The 15,963-nt window shown below is 38.9% G+C and overlaps 2 protein-coding genes across 3 annotated transcripts; one reads left to right on the forward strand and one right to left on the reverse strand.

Moving 5' to 3' along the window:
- Positions 1 to 4,046: 4,046 nt before the first annotated feature.
- gtf2e2 (general transcription factor IIE, polypeptide 2, beta) lies at positions 4,047 to 15,907 on the forward strand. 2 transcript variants are annotated; one of them, XM_026170837.1, is made up of 8 exons: positions 4,047 to 4,264; positions 4,875 to 5,035; positions 12,377 to 12,456; positions 12,928 to 13,035; positions 13,442 to 13,624; positions 13,745 to 13,838; positions 14,918 to 15,033; positions 15,196 to 15,907. In XM_026170837.1, the coding sequence occupies exons 2-8, from the start codon at positions 4,876 to 4,878 to the stop codon at positions 15,313 to 15,315; spliced, it is 861 nt and encodes a 286-aa protein (XP_026026622.1). In that variant the 5' UTR covers positions 4,047 to 4,264; position 4,875; the 3' UTR covers positions 15,316 to 15,907. The 2 variants fall into 2 exon arrangements, with proteins under 2 accessions (XP_026026622.1, XP_026026623.1); XM_026170838.1 differs by lacking the exon at positions 4,047 to 4,264 and adding an exon at positions 4,483 to 4,745.
- Positions 8,327 to 11,629, reverse strand: smim18 (small integral membrane protein 18). The gene is made up of 2 exons (XM_026170842.1): positions 11,316 to 11,629; positions 8,327 to 9,065 (listed from the first exon to the last, which is right to left on the reverse strand). The coding sequence occupies exon 2, from the start codon at positions 9,058 to 9,060 to the stop codon at positions 8,737 to 8,739; it is 324 nt and encodes a 107-aa protein (XP_026026627.1). The 5' UTR covers positions 9,061 to 9,065; positions 11,316 to 11,629; the 3' UTR covers positions 8,327 to 8,736.
- Positions 15,908 to 15,963: the final 56 nt, after the last annotated feature.

Genomic DNA, 15,963 nt, shown 5'->3' on the forward strand with positions numbered 1-15,963 from the left:
TTATTGTAGATTGTAAATGTTGAAAAAAGGCTCAACAAGTATGGCTTGAAGTTGCAATGACCCAGCCAAAGTCCAGATATTAACCTTACTGAAATGCTGATGCAGGACCTTAAGGGAGCTTTGCATAAAAGTGCAAATGTTAATGAACTGAAACAATGATCCAAAGAAGAGTGGGCCAAAATCCTCCACAAGGATGTGAGAGTTGTAAAAGAAACAATTACTTTAAGTTAGTGCTGATTCTACAAGCTACTGAATCATAGAGTGCACTTCCTTTTCCACAGGACTGCACAGAGTCTTGTGAAAACGATACTTTCCCCCACAAGATCTCCTGCAATTGTAATCATCAGCTTTTAATCTAAGTGACTATATTTACTTTAGAATTGGTTAATTCACATGCGAGTTCACTGCATTTCTGTGTTTGTCTTTTAAAAGCATGTTTTAGTCGGTTTAAACCAAACAACCCACACAGTCCCAATGCAGAGGATAAGCTGTGTTTTTTAACTTGATAAAATGTTGTAAGATCTGAAACCAGATCTTTATAGAGGCTTCAAGCTGACAGACAGTGTGAAACACAAGTGACACAGTAATGCTGTGGAACAAAGATCCCGATGCACTGTGCTGCACAAAGCAGCTGAACTTACAAAGAAAGCTCTCTGACACTATTTTCAAGCCAATCAAACTAAAAAAGAAAACTATGAAGTGCTTGATTTTAACATCCAAAGAACTTTTGGATTTAGGCAAGCTCCTGCTTAACTCTTGAATAAAACAAGGAGGCACCCTTCCTTTGACATTGTGTCTATGTATAAAGCTAATGCATGTGAAGCAAATGAGCACAAACTCAGAAATACCATCTTTTATATGACTGCTTCAGTTTGAGCTGAACACTGTGGCCCAGCTCTGTTTTATGGCTTCCACATTCTTCTGCTCCTGGGTGCTTAGCTCTCTCATTTTCTTTGGTGACTTGGTTGTACAGCATACTGCAGCCTTATCTCACCTCTTCTCACAACTGATTACCCACTAGTGGAGTCCCCTTCCTTCCTCAGTCAGCAGTCTGGCTTCAGTCATATGAACCGATATACTGAGTTTTATTTAATAACAAAACCAACAAAAAAAGCAGGGGGGGACATGTGGCCTTTTTAAGTTTGAACCGATTCAAATTTTCTCTCTAAATACAATGAGTGGCGACAACTAAGGCCAAATCATGTTTTATTCATCAGGGTGCAAGACAAATTGTGGCCACAGGCATAAAAAATAGTCAGCTTTGTTGCAATAACAATGGAGGTATAGTGCTGCAAACAGTCGTTTGTTTTTAACTCCTGGATTGTTTTTCTCTTTAAATGAATCCTTGGAAAACTAAAAAATCATTCAATCTTTTATTGCATTCCAGTTTTTATGCACTCGGACATTTTGTCACGTGTCTTATGTTTTGGGTAACATTTTTTCCATACTGAATTAAAGAATTGTGATCAGAATATTTTATTTACACCAGGTGGAAATGGTTTTGTTACAGACATTCACTTAAAGTGTTGTATTAAATTAAAGTTAAATACTCCGAAGTTAAAACAATGAATCATATACAAGATATTGCAAGTGTAAATAATACAGGTGTCATAAGGAGGTGCCCAAAAGTTTGATGGTCACACATAGGAATGACTTCCCGTGGTTTTCTGTGGTGCATTATGGTTGAACCTGTTCCTGTGATTCCCCAGCACAACAGAAGATGGTACAAAGTGCGGTCTAATATTCACCATAACTCAGAAAGCATCCTTCTTTCTAAAACGTCTGTCACAGAGTCAGTTCTGGACCCACAATATCACTGGCCTTTTAAATCGGTTTATCGAGTCTGTTGTTATCTGTACCCCATCACACCACAGCACAGAGGATGGCCATGACGGGATCATGAAACATCCTCTGTAGCTTGTTTGTTTTAACATATAGATAATGCCATTAAAAGGTAGGCAGCATTTTTCTTTCGATTTGATACTATTTTTCTTACTAATTATTACTTGAGTCATTCACACTGAATAACGTATAAAGGCAGTATCTTAAGTATGAGAAGCAGGGGTTTAAAACAACCTCTAAGTGGCGATGCTGAGCCAATAATCTCTTCCCAAAAAAACAAGAAGTCCAATGATTAAAAATAAATAAATAAATTACACAAAACACACTCAAAAATAAATTAAAGTAATAATATCCTGTTTTGTTGCTTTTTATTTTTTACTCAGAACTGAAGAACAGAAGAAGTAAAATGAAAGAAGACTTTAATTTGTCCATGTAAAACAAAAATTTTTTTTGTGACACATAAATTTAGATTTGGTGCATATTAGGCGATAGCGTATTGCTTATATGAACCCAATTCACGAATAGACTAGCAGCTTTATATGAAAGTTTATTTAACTCCCATTTTTATTCAACTATCATGCAGTGGAATCTGTGAGCTAGAAACACTTTATGTTGATATATATTTTGAATGAATGTGCCTGATCCCATCTGCCGGTGGATCACTGACTTCCTGACGGACAGGAAGCAGCATGTGAGGCTGGGAAAGAATGTCTCGGACTCCCGGACCATCAGCACCGGCTCCCCTCAGGGCTGTGTTCTTTCTCCTCTGCTCTTCTCCCTGTACACCAACTGCTGCACCTCCACCCACCAGTCTGTCAAGCTAATCAAGTTTGCAGATTGTTATTGGACTCATCTCGGACGGGGACGAGTCTGCCTACAGGAGGGAGGTTGAACGTCTGGTGTCCTGGTGCAGCCACAACAACCTGGTGCTGAATGCCCAGAAGACAGTGGAGATTATTGTGGACTTCAGGAAGCACACAGCCCCACTCCCCCCCATCATCCTGACTGACACCCCCATCACCTCTGTGGACTCATTCCGCTTCCTGGGTACCACCATCACCCAGGACCTGAAGTGGGAGCCCACCATCACCTCCGTCATCAAGAAAGCCCAGCAGAGGATGTACTTCCTGAGGCAGCTGAAGAAATTCAACCTGCCAACACGGACGATGATGCAGTTCTACACTGCAATCATTGAGTCCATCCTCACCTCCTCCATCACCGTGTGGTACACTGGAGCCACTATCAGGGACAAACAGAGACTGCAGCGTGTTGTGCGCTCTTCTGAGAAGGTGATTGGCTGCAGACTCCCATCTTTGCAGGACCTGTACACCTCCAGGACTCTGCGGCGTGCAGCTCGGATCTCAGCTGACCCTTCTCACCCTGGACACAGTCTGTTTGACCTGCTCCCCTCAGGCAGGAGGCTCCGGTCCATCCGCACCAGAACCTCTCGCCATAAGAACAGTTTCTTCCCCTCTGCTGTTGGACACATGAACAATAACCATATGACTGTCCCCGCCACTAACACATGACCCTACGCTGTGTTCACTGTATCATTCCATGTTTGGCACTGATCACCACCTGCACTCATGTATATATCTTTCAACGTAGCACTCTTAATTCTTACTCTCATGTATATATCTCATGTATATCTCATGCACATATCTTTCCACGTAGCACTTTTAATTCTTATCCCTACTTTTATTTTTTCCATGTCTATTTAAGTGTTATTTATGACACCATGTTTGCACTGAAGCACCGCAGCAATTTCCTAATGTTGTAAACCTGCTCAACATTTGGCAATAAACCCCATTCTGATTCTGATTCTGATTCTGATTCTGATTCTGATTTTTATGGCTTGTCCTGTTTAGCGTTTCAGTAGTTAATAAGAATATGGATGTGACAATTAGTATAAATCCCGAGTAATACTATAGCAAAATAGCATAAAGGAGAGACCAAACTTTTGCACAAACAAAAATTACTGCGTGATCTTTTTTTCTTTTATAGTTTGTCTTTTATAGTTTGTTAAAAAACGTGTAAATTGATGTGATTTTGTGGTGGATTAAAAAACAAAACATTTAATCTGTCGAGAGGGACCCAAACAAATAGAAGATATATTTCGAAAATTGTTGTCATCAGTATTTTCTAAACGTGCAGTTTTTTATTCATCGTAAATCATCGTTTTGTCGTACGTACGTAATGACGCCATACAGGCTTCGCTGTCGATACCGGAAAAATCGAACTAGAAACGGAAGTGCAGCATGAGTAAAATTGTGTATGAAGTTTACTTGTGTTGTCTCCGAAGGAACGACAAAAAACAGTGATTCGGTGGAGGACGCATTCTGTTTTACATCTACAGCATATAGTTAGTGCTCTTGGACTAACCCTCTTCTTTCTCTGAGTGAGAACAGGAACAAAGTGTCAGGTAATGTTGAATTAATCGTGATGCTAACGCTAGGTTAACTACTAAGCTTCTGGTACAGTGTTTCACCACGTTTGTTTATTTATCCTGGTTTCCCCATAATACTCAGTAACGTTCGCTTATTAACATAATGTTAGTTGTAGTTATTATGGGATTTACATGATCACAAAGTCAACTGAAAGCCGTTTGTAATCGGAATTGAAAATAAACTAGCTATTGTTCGCTAGTTTAACTAGCTTTATATTTGTGGCTCTGGGGTAATGACTGTTTTCCCTCTAACGCCATTTAATTCTAAAAAATTTAATAACTATGGTTCGTCTCCGAACAGTATTTGGCTGTATGACTTTTCAGCTTAGTTTTTAGTTTTTTTAATATATCAGTTGTTTTGTTGGTATCGGGAAAAAAACCGTTTCTTGATGGCTTTATTACAAAAAGATCAACCAGGTGACAGCTCATAAGTCCCTGAAGCTAAAGGCCACCAAAGGTTCTTGCTACTTACACGTATACTTACATATATTAAGAATGTGATTCCTTGAATCCATCAAAATGAGCTTTGTTGCTTTGCCTTTTGTTAAATGAATCTTCTAATTTTTTTTTTTAATCTTTCAAACAGGATGGATCCTGCTCTACTGAGAGAAAGGGAGCTTTTTAAGAAAAGGGCACTTTCCACCCCAACTGTAGAGAAGAGACAGGCTGCCTCAGACTCTGGATCACACAAAAAGAAGAAACCCAAAGTTGACAAGGAGAGCTCCTCTAGTTCCAAACTCAGTAGTGGTAGGTGAAAAATATTTTCTTGAAAAGGGTGATGTTTGTTGCTGTAAACCACTTATTCTTGTTTGTTAGTGTTTTAATGTCTCTATTGGTTCACATCACCACTGGCTAGCATCTGTAGATATATGTTGGCAAGTAGGAGATGCATCGACTGACTGGCCAGGGACTGGATTCTGCAGATTTCCAGTGCTTTGCTCCGCCCAGTGACTGGCCATTCAGTCTCCCATATAACCGATTGTATAGCGGTGTAGGAAAATATTCACATGCACTCTCACAGCCTGACATGGTGTTAGTGTGGAAGCTTCTCACTGTGAGTGAAGAGACAAAGTTCACCAAAGTACACTGTAGGGGTACCAGCGAGAAAACATTGATAAACAAGAAATCTAATTAGACATTTAAATATGAAAAGGGAATGTGGCTAACGCTAAAGTTTCACAAAGCTCAGAGCCAGACACAAATGAGCACCCTCAGTATGGCTCAAAGTAACTATGAGGGGAAAATTATGGACACGAGTGAATAAAAAAAACAAAAAAAAACCAACAACTAAAAACATTTTCTATTGATTATTTGAAGATCACCTTATTTTCTGTTGATTCAGAAAATCCTGTAACTTAATACGATTTGGGAAAATAAATATTAATAATTTCTTTAATGGAAAACATATTTTTAAATGAAGAAAAGTAGATTTTTGTTTATCTGTGCCATTAATTATAGTTCTTTGAAAATCAAAATCTATTCGCAACATAACAGGCTTATTCTGTACAATCGGATTGCTCATATTTGGACACCAAAACAATTTTCACACATCCAGCTGGTTAATATCTAATCGAAGGCCTAAATATGCACCAATGCTAGTTGCTTTAGCTTTGAATAAAATAATCTCATCTCATCAGTATATAGCTTTTTATATTATGAAAGTCTAACAAGTGAACCAAAAGACATTTTAGAGTGGATGAAGGAACTTTCAACTGGGTCGATACTCAAAATTAATCTGCCCTAAAGACTTGACAGTAAATTGAGGATCCATGTAATTAAAGTTGTGCGTGTCAGTTTACTGTGATTCAACAAGACAACCAAGACACTGGAATAATACACTCTCCTGGTTGTTATTTCTAATAAGAAAGAACCTTACTTCACAGGTTAAATTAATCAGGTGACGATCTTTTCTCATTCTAAATCCTTAGCTTAACCCAAAAAACTAGAATTCTTACTGCTCAGTCAAATTTAGATAAAAGAAAATTGGATTACAAGTGATACTTATGACACTTTTGCATTTAAAATGTTCTTTCAGATGAATTAAAGCAACATGCATAAATATATATACAACATAAGAATTGTGAGCAGTGGCCTCTTGGCATCCGTTCGAAATTGCAATGTCACGCCATATACTCTTAAAGAAAAAGCTACTTCTGTTAACAGAAAAGTGAGTCAGCTTTTATTAGGCGTTTTGTGGTAAGGCATGAAATTACACATAGTGCTCAATATAACATTTTACCGTACATCACTGTGCAGCATGCGAACTTGTCATGAGATAATGTTGCAGTGCTAAACATGTTGACAACACTGGCTTACAATTTACTGAAGAACACCAGCTTTATCCTAAGCAATGATTTCATCTGACTAGGCTTGATCAACAGATATTGTTGTAATAAGATTTGGACGGCAATTTCAGAAACAGCATGTCTTGAAGAAGCTCACTGCATCCAGTAGGTCACAAAAAAAGCACTCACACAGTAGTTGTTTTTTCTGAACAGGTTTTTTTTTTTAACACCCATATAGCAGGGTAAGAAAATGCTTTTTTCCCCAACGTTTTTTTTCCCATGCAACTAAATAATCAGTTTCCAAAATAATCAAACTAAGAAAATGCCCATTTAATGCAACACATTCTGCCACAGCCTATATTAAAGTCCCCATGTCATGCCCCTTAACAAGCCCATGAATGTATTTTAGTGGTGTACCAGGATAAGATTATTTACAGGGTTTCGTCCAGGAAAACTGTTCGACCCAAAGGCAGAGTGTTCAAAACAATTAAGCATTACACTTTATTGATGTAGCACTAGCCACCCACTATATGACATGGATAAAAGAGCTGAGCTGCTTGTGTAGCATCGTACACTGGCAGGCAGAAGAGGCAGATTTGTAGACACGAGGAGTTTATTTCACGTGTATATCAGCAGAAAATAACTGAATAACAATTTGCCTCATTTATATATGATGAAGAGTAACCTTAAGAGATGCATCAGCTAACTATTGTCTTGGTGCTTAGGACTAGCTGAGTCATCAGCTTAGACTTGTAAAACACACGGACATGCATGCATTAGTTTTGTTATACTGTACACTGCTGCAGCACGTCTTTTACCCTTTGTTTTGCTCATGTCTCTTTCAATATAATGTAAAGTAGAGCCGTAGTCTTTAGCTTGTTTTTGTCAGCCAGTGTTGCTTTTGTGAGGACCTAAGTTATGCAGAGGAGTGGGTGGAAAATAGCTTAAAAATAGTATATGGTTTATGGTAACAGGCTGTTTATGACTAGTTTATCGAGATTATTTGCTTACACCTGAAAAAGAATATTATGTAAATGAGAAGTGCTTTATTGGAAATTCTGCAGTATTAGAATACAATTTCTGTGAGCAAGAGATGAGTACAGAAGCTCTAGCTGTATTAGCACTAAACATAGGGGATTTTCTGTTGTCCTGGCAACATTCCCATAAAAATAAAGGCAAAGTTTTCTCACTAATAAGTTATTTGAAATGTATTGAAGCCCGTTTCCGCCACTAAAAAAAAAAAAAAAAGGATCCATAACTCAAAATTTTGAGTTATTTTCTCGAAATTTCGAGTTATTTTCTCGAAATTTCGACATATTAACTCAAAATTTTGAGAAAAGCAACTCGAAATTTCGAGTTAGCGCTGCCAATCAGTAATCTACGTGAATGACGTCATTTCCATGTTACCCGGAAGCTGAAGCCCTCAGCTACAAATGCTACAGCTAAGCTACCGGTATTACATCCAGTCGTGAATGCACAGATTGCTGAGTGTTTTCAGCCTGGCTTCACAAATGATGAAATCCCTGTGTTATTAGCTGAATCACATGGTGTTACTATCAGCAAACATACTTTAATTTGTTGGGATCCGTTTTTGAGTGCGCGGTCCTTCGCCATATGCTTCCAGGTAACAAGAAAGCGACCTCATTCACGTATATTTTTGATTGGCAGAGCTAACTCGAAATTTTGAGAAAAATAACTCGAAATTTTGAGAAAAATAACTCGAAATTTTGAGAAAATAACTCGAAATTTCGAGTTATGGATACTAGCTTTTTTTTTTTTTTAGTGGCGGAAACGGGCTTCCATAGAAATGGGCTTCGAATAAAGTTGTAGGGAATAATTCAAAGGGCATAATATGGGTACTTTAAGTAGTGTAAATTTGTGTTTTTAAGCCATGTTATAAATACTCAGGTGATCTTCTTTTCTTCTGGGAGTATTTCAGAAGTGAAATATGGCTTTCGGGGTCTGCGGTAGATGTGGGAAGATACATTTATATCGTTCAGTCACCAGCTTTCACCTCTAATTGTGAACAACTGAATTACTTTGAGTGTTTTGGGGGGTTTTTGGGAGTTCATTTTTGCAAACATCTTAGTCAGTAGTGTGGTCCTGTCCAAATGAGCAACAATATCCAAATTCCTATTATTCTTTACTTCGTCCTTGTTGCCACTATACCACCTCAGTGTGGGATTCTGGCTCCTTGCACATGCTACTCATAAGCTTGCTGCAGCTTCCCGGCCCTTCCTCCTGTAGCTGGTGGTGTGTTTTCCCTTTGGCGCAGCACCCACAGTCCAGCAGCTCATAGAGCACAGCCAACGCTGCCAAGGACAGGACGGTGAGAATAAAAAGAAGAAGGATGACAAAACAGGCCACATTCCAGCCATCATGAAATGGGTAGACTTCCTGGACCTGAAAGGAGACGAGGGACAGAGGGACTCCCTCTTCTCGCAGTGGGAGATTGTTTGGATGAACAGTAGCTGTGATGTTGGTCATGATTTCTGGTTGGAAACAATAAGACACAAGGAAAAAAAGATTGTTAATGCTTATGACAGTGTTTGGGTCTTGGTTTTACTGCAGATCAAATTTCAAAATGAAAGCAGCGGTTGTTAAATTCGTGTTTTCATGGTGTGAGGCTGATTAAAAAATGACAGTAATGGGAGAATTTGTCTTCAGGGCATAACACATTGTGATGCAGTGCTTTTAACCAGATGTGCCTGGCTCTATTCCAGGATTTTTTGAAGCATTTGCTCCTGATTATTGTGATAATTAAAAACAAAACTAAAACTAATGATCTTTGTGATACTGATATTGAAAAAGGAATTTGTTCCACTCGAGACAGCAGGCAGACATGGAAACTCATTTACTCTCATAAAACTATCAAATACTCTTATAGGTAATTTGTTGTAATGAATGTAACGCTTCGTTATCAGTCACGAAGGGGATCATGTTGTAAAAAGATAAACTGCTTTGTATGTATGTAAACAAAACCTAGTCTACATCTGTCATTACAGACATATTTTTTGTGAAATGAGAAGATGGTGTATTATTATAGCACAGGTTATATTGCAAAACACCAGAAACCCTACTGAGGCCATCTGCTCAGAACAAAAATAGCCTTAAAAGGCTGGTAATAAAGGATGGGTGTGTAGAGAACTGTGCCATCTATGCTTGGTGTGCAGCTCTTTGGCCACAATGCCTTATACAAATGTAGTAACGGAACTGTAATGAAATAATGAACTTAAGAGATCCTTCAAGTGCACATTTGCCTCACTTCAGCTGTTCTTTCCCATTTTTAGCCAACACCTACCATTTTAAAATCCTCGGGGCACACTGTGGAGTGTCTCTGCCCACACAGCCATGCACAAAAGTGCACATACATGCTCTTAACACACACTTGTATGCAGACAATCACAGACATTTGTGCATGAAATATTGAGGCGAAGGCAGATGACCCAGTTGTAGGAGTGGGGCGTGAGTGCATCTCTTTCCACCATCTCTTCCTTTAGAGATTTAATAAGGCTAAATGTGTGCAAACACATGCCATCGTGCATAGACTTGTGTTGTTTTAATATGACTTGTTTGTGTGTTTATTTTAGTGGGTTTGTAACTTGAGTTTCAGGTGACCTGGGAACTTAAATGTGAAAAAGCTTAGTGGCTTGTCCTGGTGAGACATTTTCATTGGTTGCTTCATCTTAGTCTGAAATTCTCTTGACACCTGATGGAAGTGCATGTAAGAATAGAAAAAGTCCATGCAGTGTGTATCAGTGTGCAATTGAGAGTAGTCAAGGTAATTGTCATTTGAGATCACAGGTAGCACGTGACTGCTGGACAGGCTGTCTCCTTTATTATGCTCTACATGTGAGGAAGGACAGCTTTGAACATTGCCCTCACCAGATTCTCCCCACTTTGTCTGGAAGTTGTGTGTACAGTATGGGTTTTGTGTTGTTGTCTTTTGCGTTGAATCAACTGTTTTGATCCTGTTGTTACAAACCCAGCTCCTAATATCAGTTTCACCTCAAGTCATGGCTTTACAACAACCTCTGTTACTAATTTATACCCCCCCCCCCCCCCCCCCCCCGGGGGGGGGGGTCACCCTCCTTTCTTTTGTCAGAGCAATTATACAGACAGGGACAGATTGACTCCTGCATCTGTTATCACTCACCAAAACAGCCCCACCCCAGCCAGGCTCTGAAGGTGTAGAGCTGGAGGTTCCTCTCTACACAGTAGCTGTCTCTCTCTCACACACACACACACACACACACACACACACACACACACACACACACACACACACACACACACACACACACACACTCCTAATGCCCCTGGCTGGCTCCTCACAGCACTCAGTCCTTCATTGATTTGTCTTGAGTCATGCATTTAAACAAACACATACATGATATCCATAAGTACACACAGACAGGTTCTGATGCTTGGTATTCAAGTGGGTAGAAAGCAGACAGATCCATGTATATTTAATCCACTGTTCACCTATACAGTCTAAATGTTGTAATTCCTACGCAAAAGGACCTGGCTTTGTAAATACATCCACTGCATTTAAAGATGCATGACTTCATCCTGCAAATATTAGAACGCTCTAAAAAAAAATCCTCATATTCATATCTTCATAGTGAAAACCCAGTGCAGCCTGTAGCCTGTAGCTTAAATTTATATTGTGGATTATTATGATCTGTTGATGTCACGCACATTATTCAGAGGATGGTGTTCAGAAAAACATGCAGACTCACCTGTGTGTCTGGCTCAGTTTTTAGAAGATGTAAGCCGACAAATGTCTCTCCTCTTTTTGGTGCTCCACCTATCTTCTTCGTTTACACTCTTTCCCTCCTCCACATTCACTCTTCAACCTGCTTTCCTCCTCAGTGCTCTCGTGCACTTTCAGTCGCTCTCCTCCACCGCCACTCCTTGCAGCTCTTCATGTCTCAGCTGAACAGCACAGGATTGTCTACATCATTGGCTCCTTTCTATTAGCCCTGCCTCTGCACCATTCGTTAGCTGGTCTGTCACAGTTTCACCGTCCTGCCTACTGTGCAGCTCAAAGCAACAGAAGCTCCCGCCTACACAATGAATCATTCATGAATCAGTGTCTGTTTTCAGCTTTGATTGGTGAATGCCGAGTCCAGACCTCAGTCAGTCTCTGAGGGGAGCAGCATTATTGGACTCCAGCAGAGAATAAGACCAGCTGGCCGGACTTCAAGTCAAACTAAATCAGATTGGCTTGATATATGACTTGTGTAGTATTTTAATGTTGCAAACATTTAAATCTGCCACATTTTTGCACTGCGTGACGTGTTTCTGTGTTACCCAAAATACATACCCTGCAGCTGTAAATACTCACTAGCTTCCTGGAGTGTTACTTTGTATCTGGAAGTAGTCCCCAGCATTAACTCTCGTATGAGTCAGGTTTGCTTAAAACCTGAATTAGCCTCAATGTCATTGTGTTCCTTTGACCTGTTTCAGATGATAGCGTCTTCAATAGGAACAAATGAAGGCTGACAGGCAAAATAGAGAGTGGCAAACAAATGCATTGTTTGCTTCTGTCTTTTCACTGAATATTGACAATAAGAAAATGTCAAATAATGAATGCAGTTAGGATTTTAATGACCTCATTAAACACTCGCTGCTCATTTGACAGGAGCTGACATGACAGTAGTCAATTATCTGAAATACATTTTCAGCAAAGTGTTCTTGCACAAATATGTCAGTCCATGTAGTTCTCAAATCTCACTGTACATTCAGTCTTGCGATAATAAATTGGTTAAACTTAAATTTTGTTGTTTTTTTTCCACAGAATCTAATGGCAGCTTCAACATTAAGACGAGCTCTGGGTACAAGTTTGGTTGCCTGGCCAAGATAGTAAATTACATGAAGGTAATGAGGATTTTGAGGGGGACATTAAAACCTTTTTTTTCAGCAGGACCAACACAAATAATAAGATTTTATCTTTTCACCAAACTGTTTAATAATAAAGCTTGACATTTGTCTGTTGTAAAACATGAGTGAGTCATTTGTGCCCGCTGGGTTAACATTTGGTCCCCAGTCTTTCTTTTGGTATGTTAACAGCTTGTTTATCATGCTGTGGCTCTGCAAACAGGCAGCCAGGCCTTGTCACACTAGCTGTTTGACTCATTCCTCGGTGAAGAACTCACACTCAGATTGACAGATTTTCCTGTTAAATGTGTGCATTTGTGCCACCTGTTGAATGCACAGTTCTGAATCCTATAAAATTACTGTAGATATTTGCCTAAAATCTTCTCCATGGTGCAGAAAATAAGAGAGCTGTGAATATTGTTTTGTGTGTGTGTTTACCTAATGTCTGCTTTTCTGTCCTTAATCTCTCAGACGAGGCATCAGAATGGGGACACGCACTTCCTGACCTTAGATGAGATTCTTGATGAGACCAAACTTCTTGACATAAGCATGAAGCAGAAACAGTGGCTCATGAATGAGGTGCTTTTGTGCTATTTTTAATGCCATACCTCTATCTTTTATTGTCAGTAGTACTAAGGTCAATTGCGTTTTCTCTGAGCAATTTCTTTTACGAGTCTCACCTTAAATCTACACAATACTTGTTTTTTCCCCTCAAGCTAATTTGTAAGTTATTCTCATCCAAACATATTCGGTATGTTGCAAAACAAAAAAGCCATTGAAAGTAAGTGATGAGAAATTAAGCTGATAATACATCGTATGACATTAAGCCATCTTTTTACATTGGAAGGCTACACTTACCGAAGAAGAAAAAGCTACTGTACTATTTGTTTAGTCTTTTCAAGGTGTCAGTTTTTATTATATTTTGTTTTTTATTGGAGGGGGGTTATATATAATATTGTGTTTTACTTTCACCTACCAATCTCAGGCCTTGGTCAGCAATCCAAAAATTGAAGTCCGGGATGGAACCTATGGCTTCAAGCCTAAATACAACCTGAAGGACAAGAAAGCCTTACTGAGGCTGCTGGATAAGCACGACCAACTGGGCCTGGGAGGAGTCTTACTAGAAGATGTAGAGGAAGGGCTGCCCAATTCAGCCAAGGCCATCAAGGTATTAAACATTATTCAGTTTTTAGGGAAACACCACTAAGATGCCACTCGGTGATGTGCGAACACTGTGGCAACTAAACAATTAAAGCATGGTAAAGACTTCTTGTGTGATCGTTCACAGGCTTTGGGGGATCAGATCATCTTTGTTACAAGACCAGACAAGAAAAAGATCTTGTTCTACAATGACAAGCATTGCCAGTTTGCGGTAGATGAAGGTGAGTATTGGTATATCGGTATTGGTCTATCCGTAAATTGTACGGTGACATGTCTTCCTCTTTCTCTGTGTATCCGTCTTTGACCTAAACTGACTATTATGCATGCTATGCATACCCAGTTGGCCCTCACTCTGCATTCATTTCATGTAAGAATTTTCCAAGTGTGAAATTATCACCATAGAGATTTAAAAAAAAAAATGGATGTAGCTTATAAGTAATAAGCTAGTGAATTGTCTGAAAACCTGCATTCTAACTGAATGCCACCAGATGGCGATAGCTGTGGTTGCAAAAAGACTATCAGTTCTATAGAAGTCGAACTGAAATCAGCTAAAACTCTGTGAACATTTTCTTGTTGTTTATGGATTCAGTTATACTATGACTAAATTTTAATCATATTAAATCAAAAAAGTATATTTTGTAAATCCTGGTCAAACTGTATTTCAAAACGGAGTAAGTAAGTAAAATTTATTTATATAGCACATTTCACAGATAAAAATCACAAAGTGCTTTACAATAAGATCAGACAAACGGAGGATTATCCTTGGTACACAACTCATTGGCTAACCACTTGAGTGACCAACAACCAAGGTCCAGAAATTCTCAAGGCTACATGCTTCAAACCGGTGGGCAATCTCACAATAGCTACGTTTATGCTATCAATTTTGACTTGGGTAAGTTGTTAGAATTAACATCAAGGAAGTCTTCGTCATACATTTTCGCGAGTTAGAACTGGAACATTCATAATGATCTGAATTTCTGTCCTCCGATGTTACTTGTGATCCATGTTGGGGGTACAGCATGCTTTATATTGCCTTTGTCTGCAACTTAAGCTATAATGTTTTTGCCAAATTTCAGTGCTATTTGGAGAGGTGGAGCATGTGCAAAGTGAAAACCAATTTGGCTTTGACGAAGATTCAGGCAACTTTACTTCAACTGTGAAATGAAATGTTTGTTGTATTAGATCTATATCAGAAGTGTTTTGTAAAACTCATATTATGCATTTCATTCAGGTCTGTGACTTGTTTGGTTAGTTAAGATTATGTGTCCGGCTCTTCAAGTGTAGCTGCTTTCAATGTCAGAATTTCAGAAGCTGTGGAGGAGTGTTCCAGTTGACTCTATAGATGAGGACAAGATTGAAGAGTACCTGAAGAAACAAGGCATTTCCTCCATGCAAGAAACGGGACCAAAGAAAGTGGTCAGTGTTTTTTTTGTTTTTTTAATTCACACACACATACGTATGTGTGTGTGTGTGTGAGAGATTTGTTAGAAAGAAATAAGAAAGTCTTTAATATGCAGTTCTTATGGTTACACCTGTTCAAGGAAATGAATGAGAGCTGATTATCTTTGCTCTTCACAGTTACCAATTCAAAAGAGAAAGAAGCCAGCCGGACCGAGGAAGAGAAACTTCAAGACGCACAACAACCATTTGGCTGGATTACTGGAGGATTACTCAGATGGCGTGCCTATAAAGAAGTGAAATATATTCATTCAGTCCCATATGTAACACAGAAATGCATGGAGATGGTTATTCTAGACTCACTATAACATAAAAACTGCTGATGAATGTTATTTCAAAACATTAGCTGTTTTTCTCCCCCCTTTCTTTGCATTCCTCTCAACAATCTCTGGTTTTATGTTACATGGAGTCAGTAGTTGCTGTGTTGTGGAAACCTTTTGAGTATAAGTCAGTGAAGGACATGAATACTTGGATCATTAGGATAGCTGGCGCCCTCACCAATTAAAGGGGAAACCACAACTTTACTGTTAAAGTAAATAAGGTTGAATTGTGTAGCTTTCTTTCATATTGTTTGTATATATTTAGTATAGTGTGTGGAAGGTTTTTATTTGAATGGTTAGCAACGGTTATGCTTTTGTAATAACTGCAAAAAACAGCCGTGTGTTGTGCAGTGTATCGCATCACACTGAAAACTCATCCAGCAGGAAATGTCTTCAGCTTTGTGGAACTTAAAATATTTAAATGCGTTTTACTTTGCAACACCGTGATATAGTGGTTTAAGAAATATTAGCATTTTTGAACCAACTCAAATAAATTATACTGCTACACAAAACTGCTTTGATTAGATCAATAAGTTGCCATTTTAAGTGTCAACATTATGCGTTTAAA

Source organism: Astatotilapia calliptera, chromosome 6 (genome assembly GCF_900246225.1).
Source record: "Astatotilapia calliptera chromosome 6, fAstCal1.2, whole genome shotgun sequence".
NCBI lineage: Eukaryota > Metazoa > Chordata > Actinopteri > Cichliformes > Cichlidae > Astatotilapia > Astatotilapia calliptera.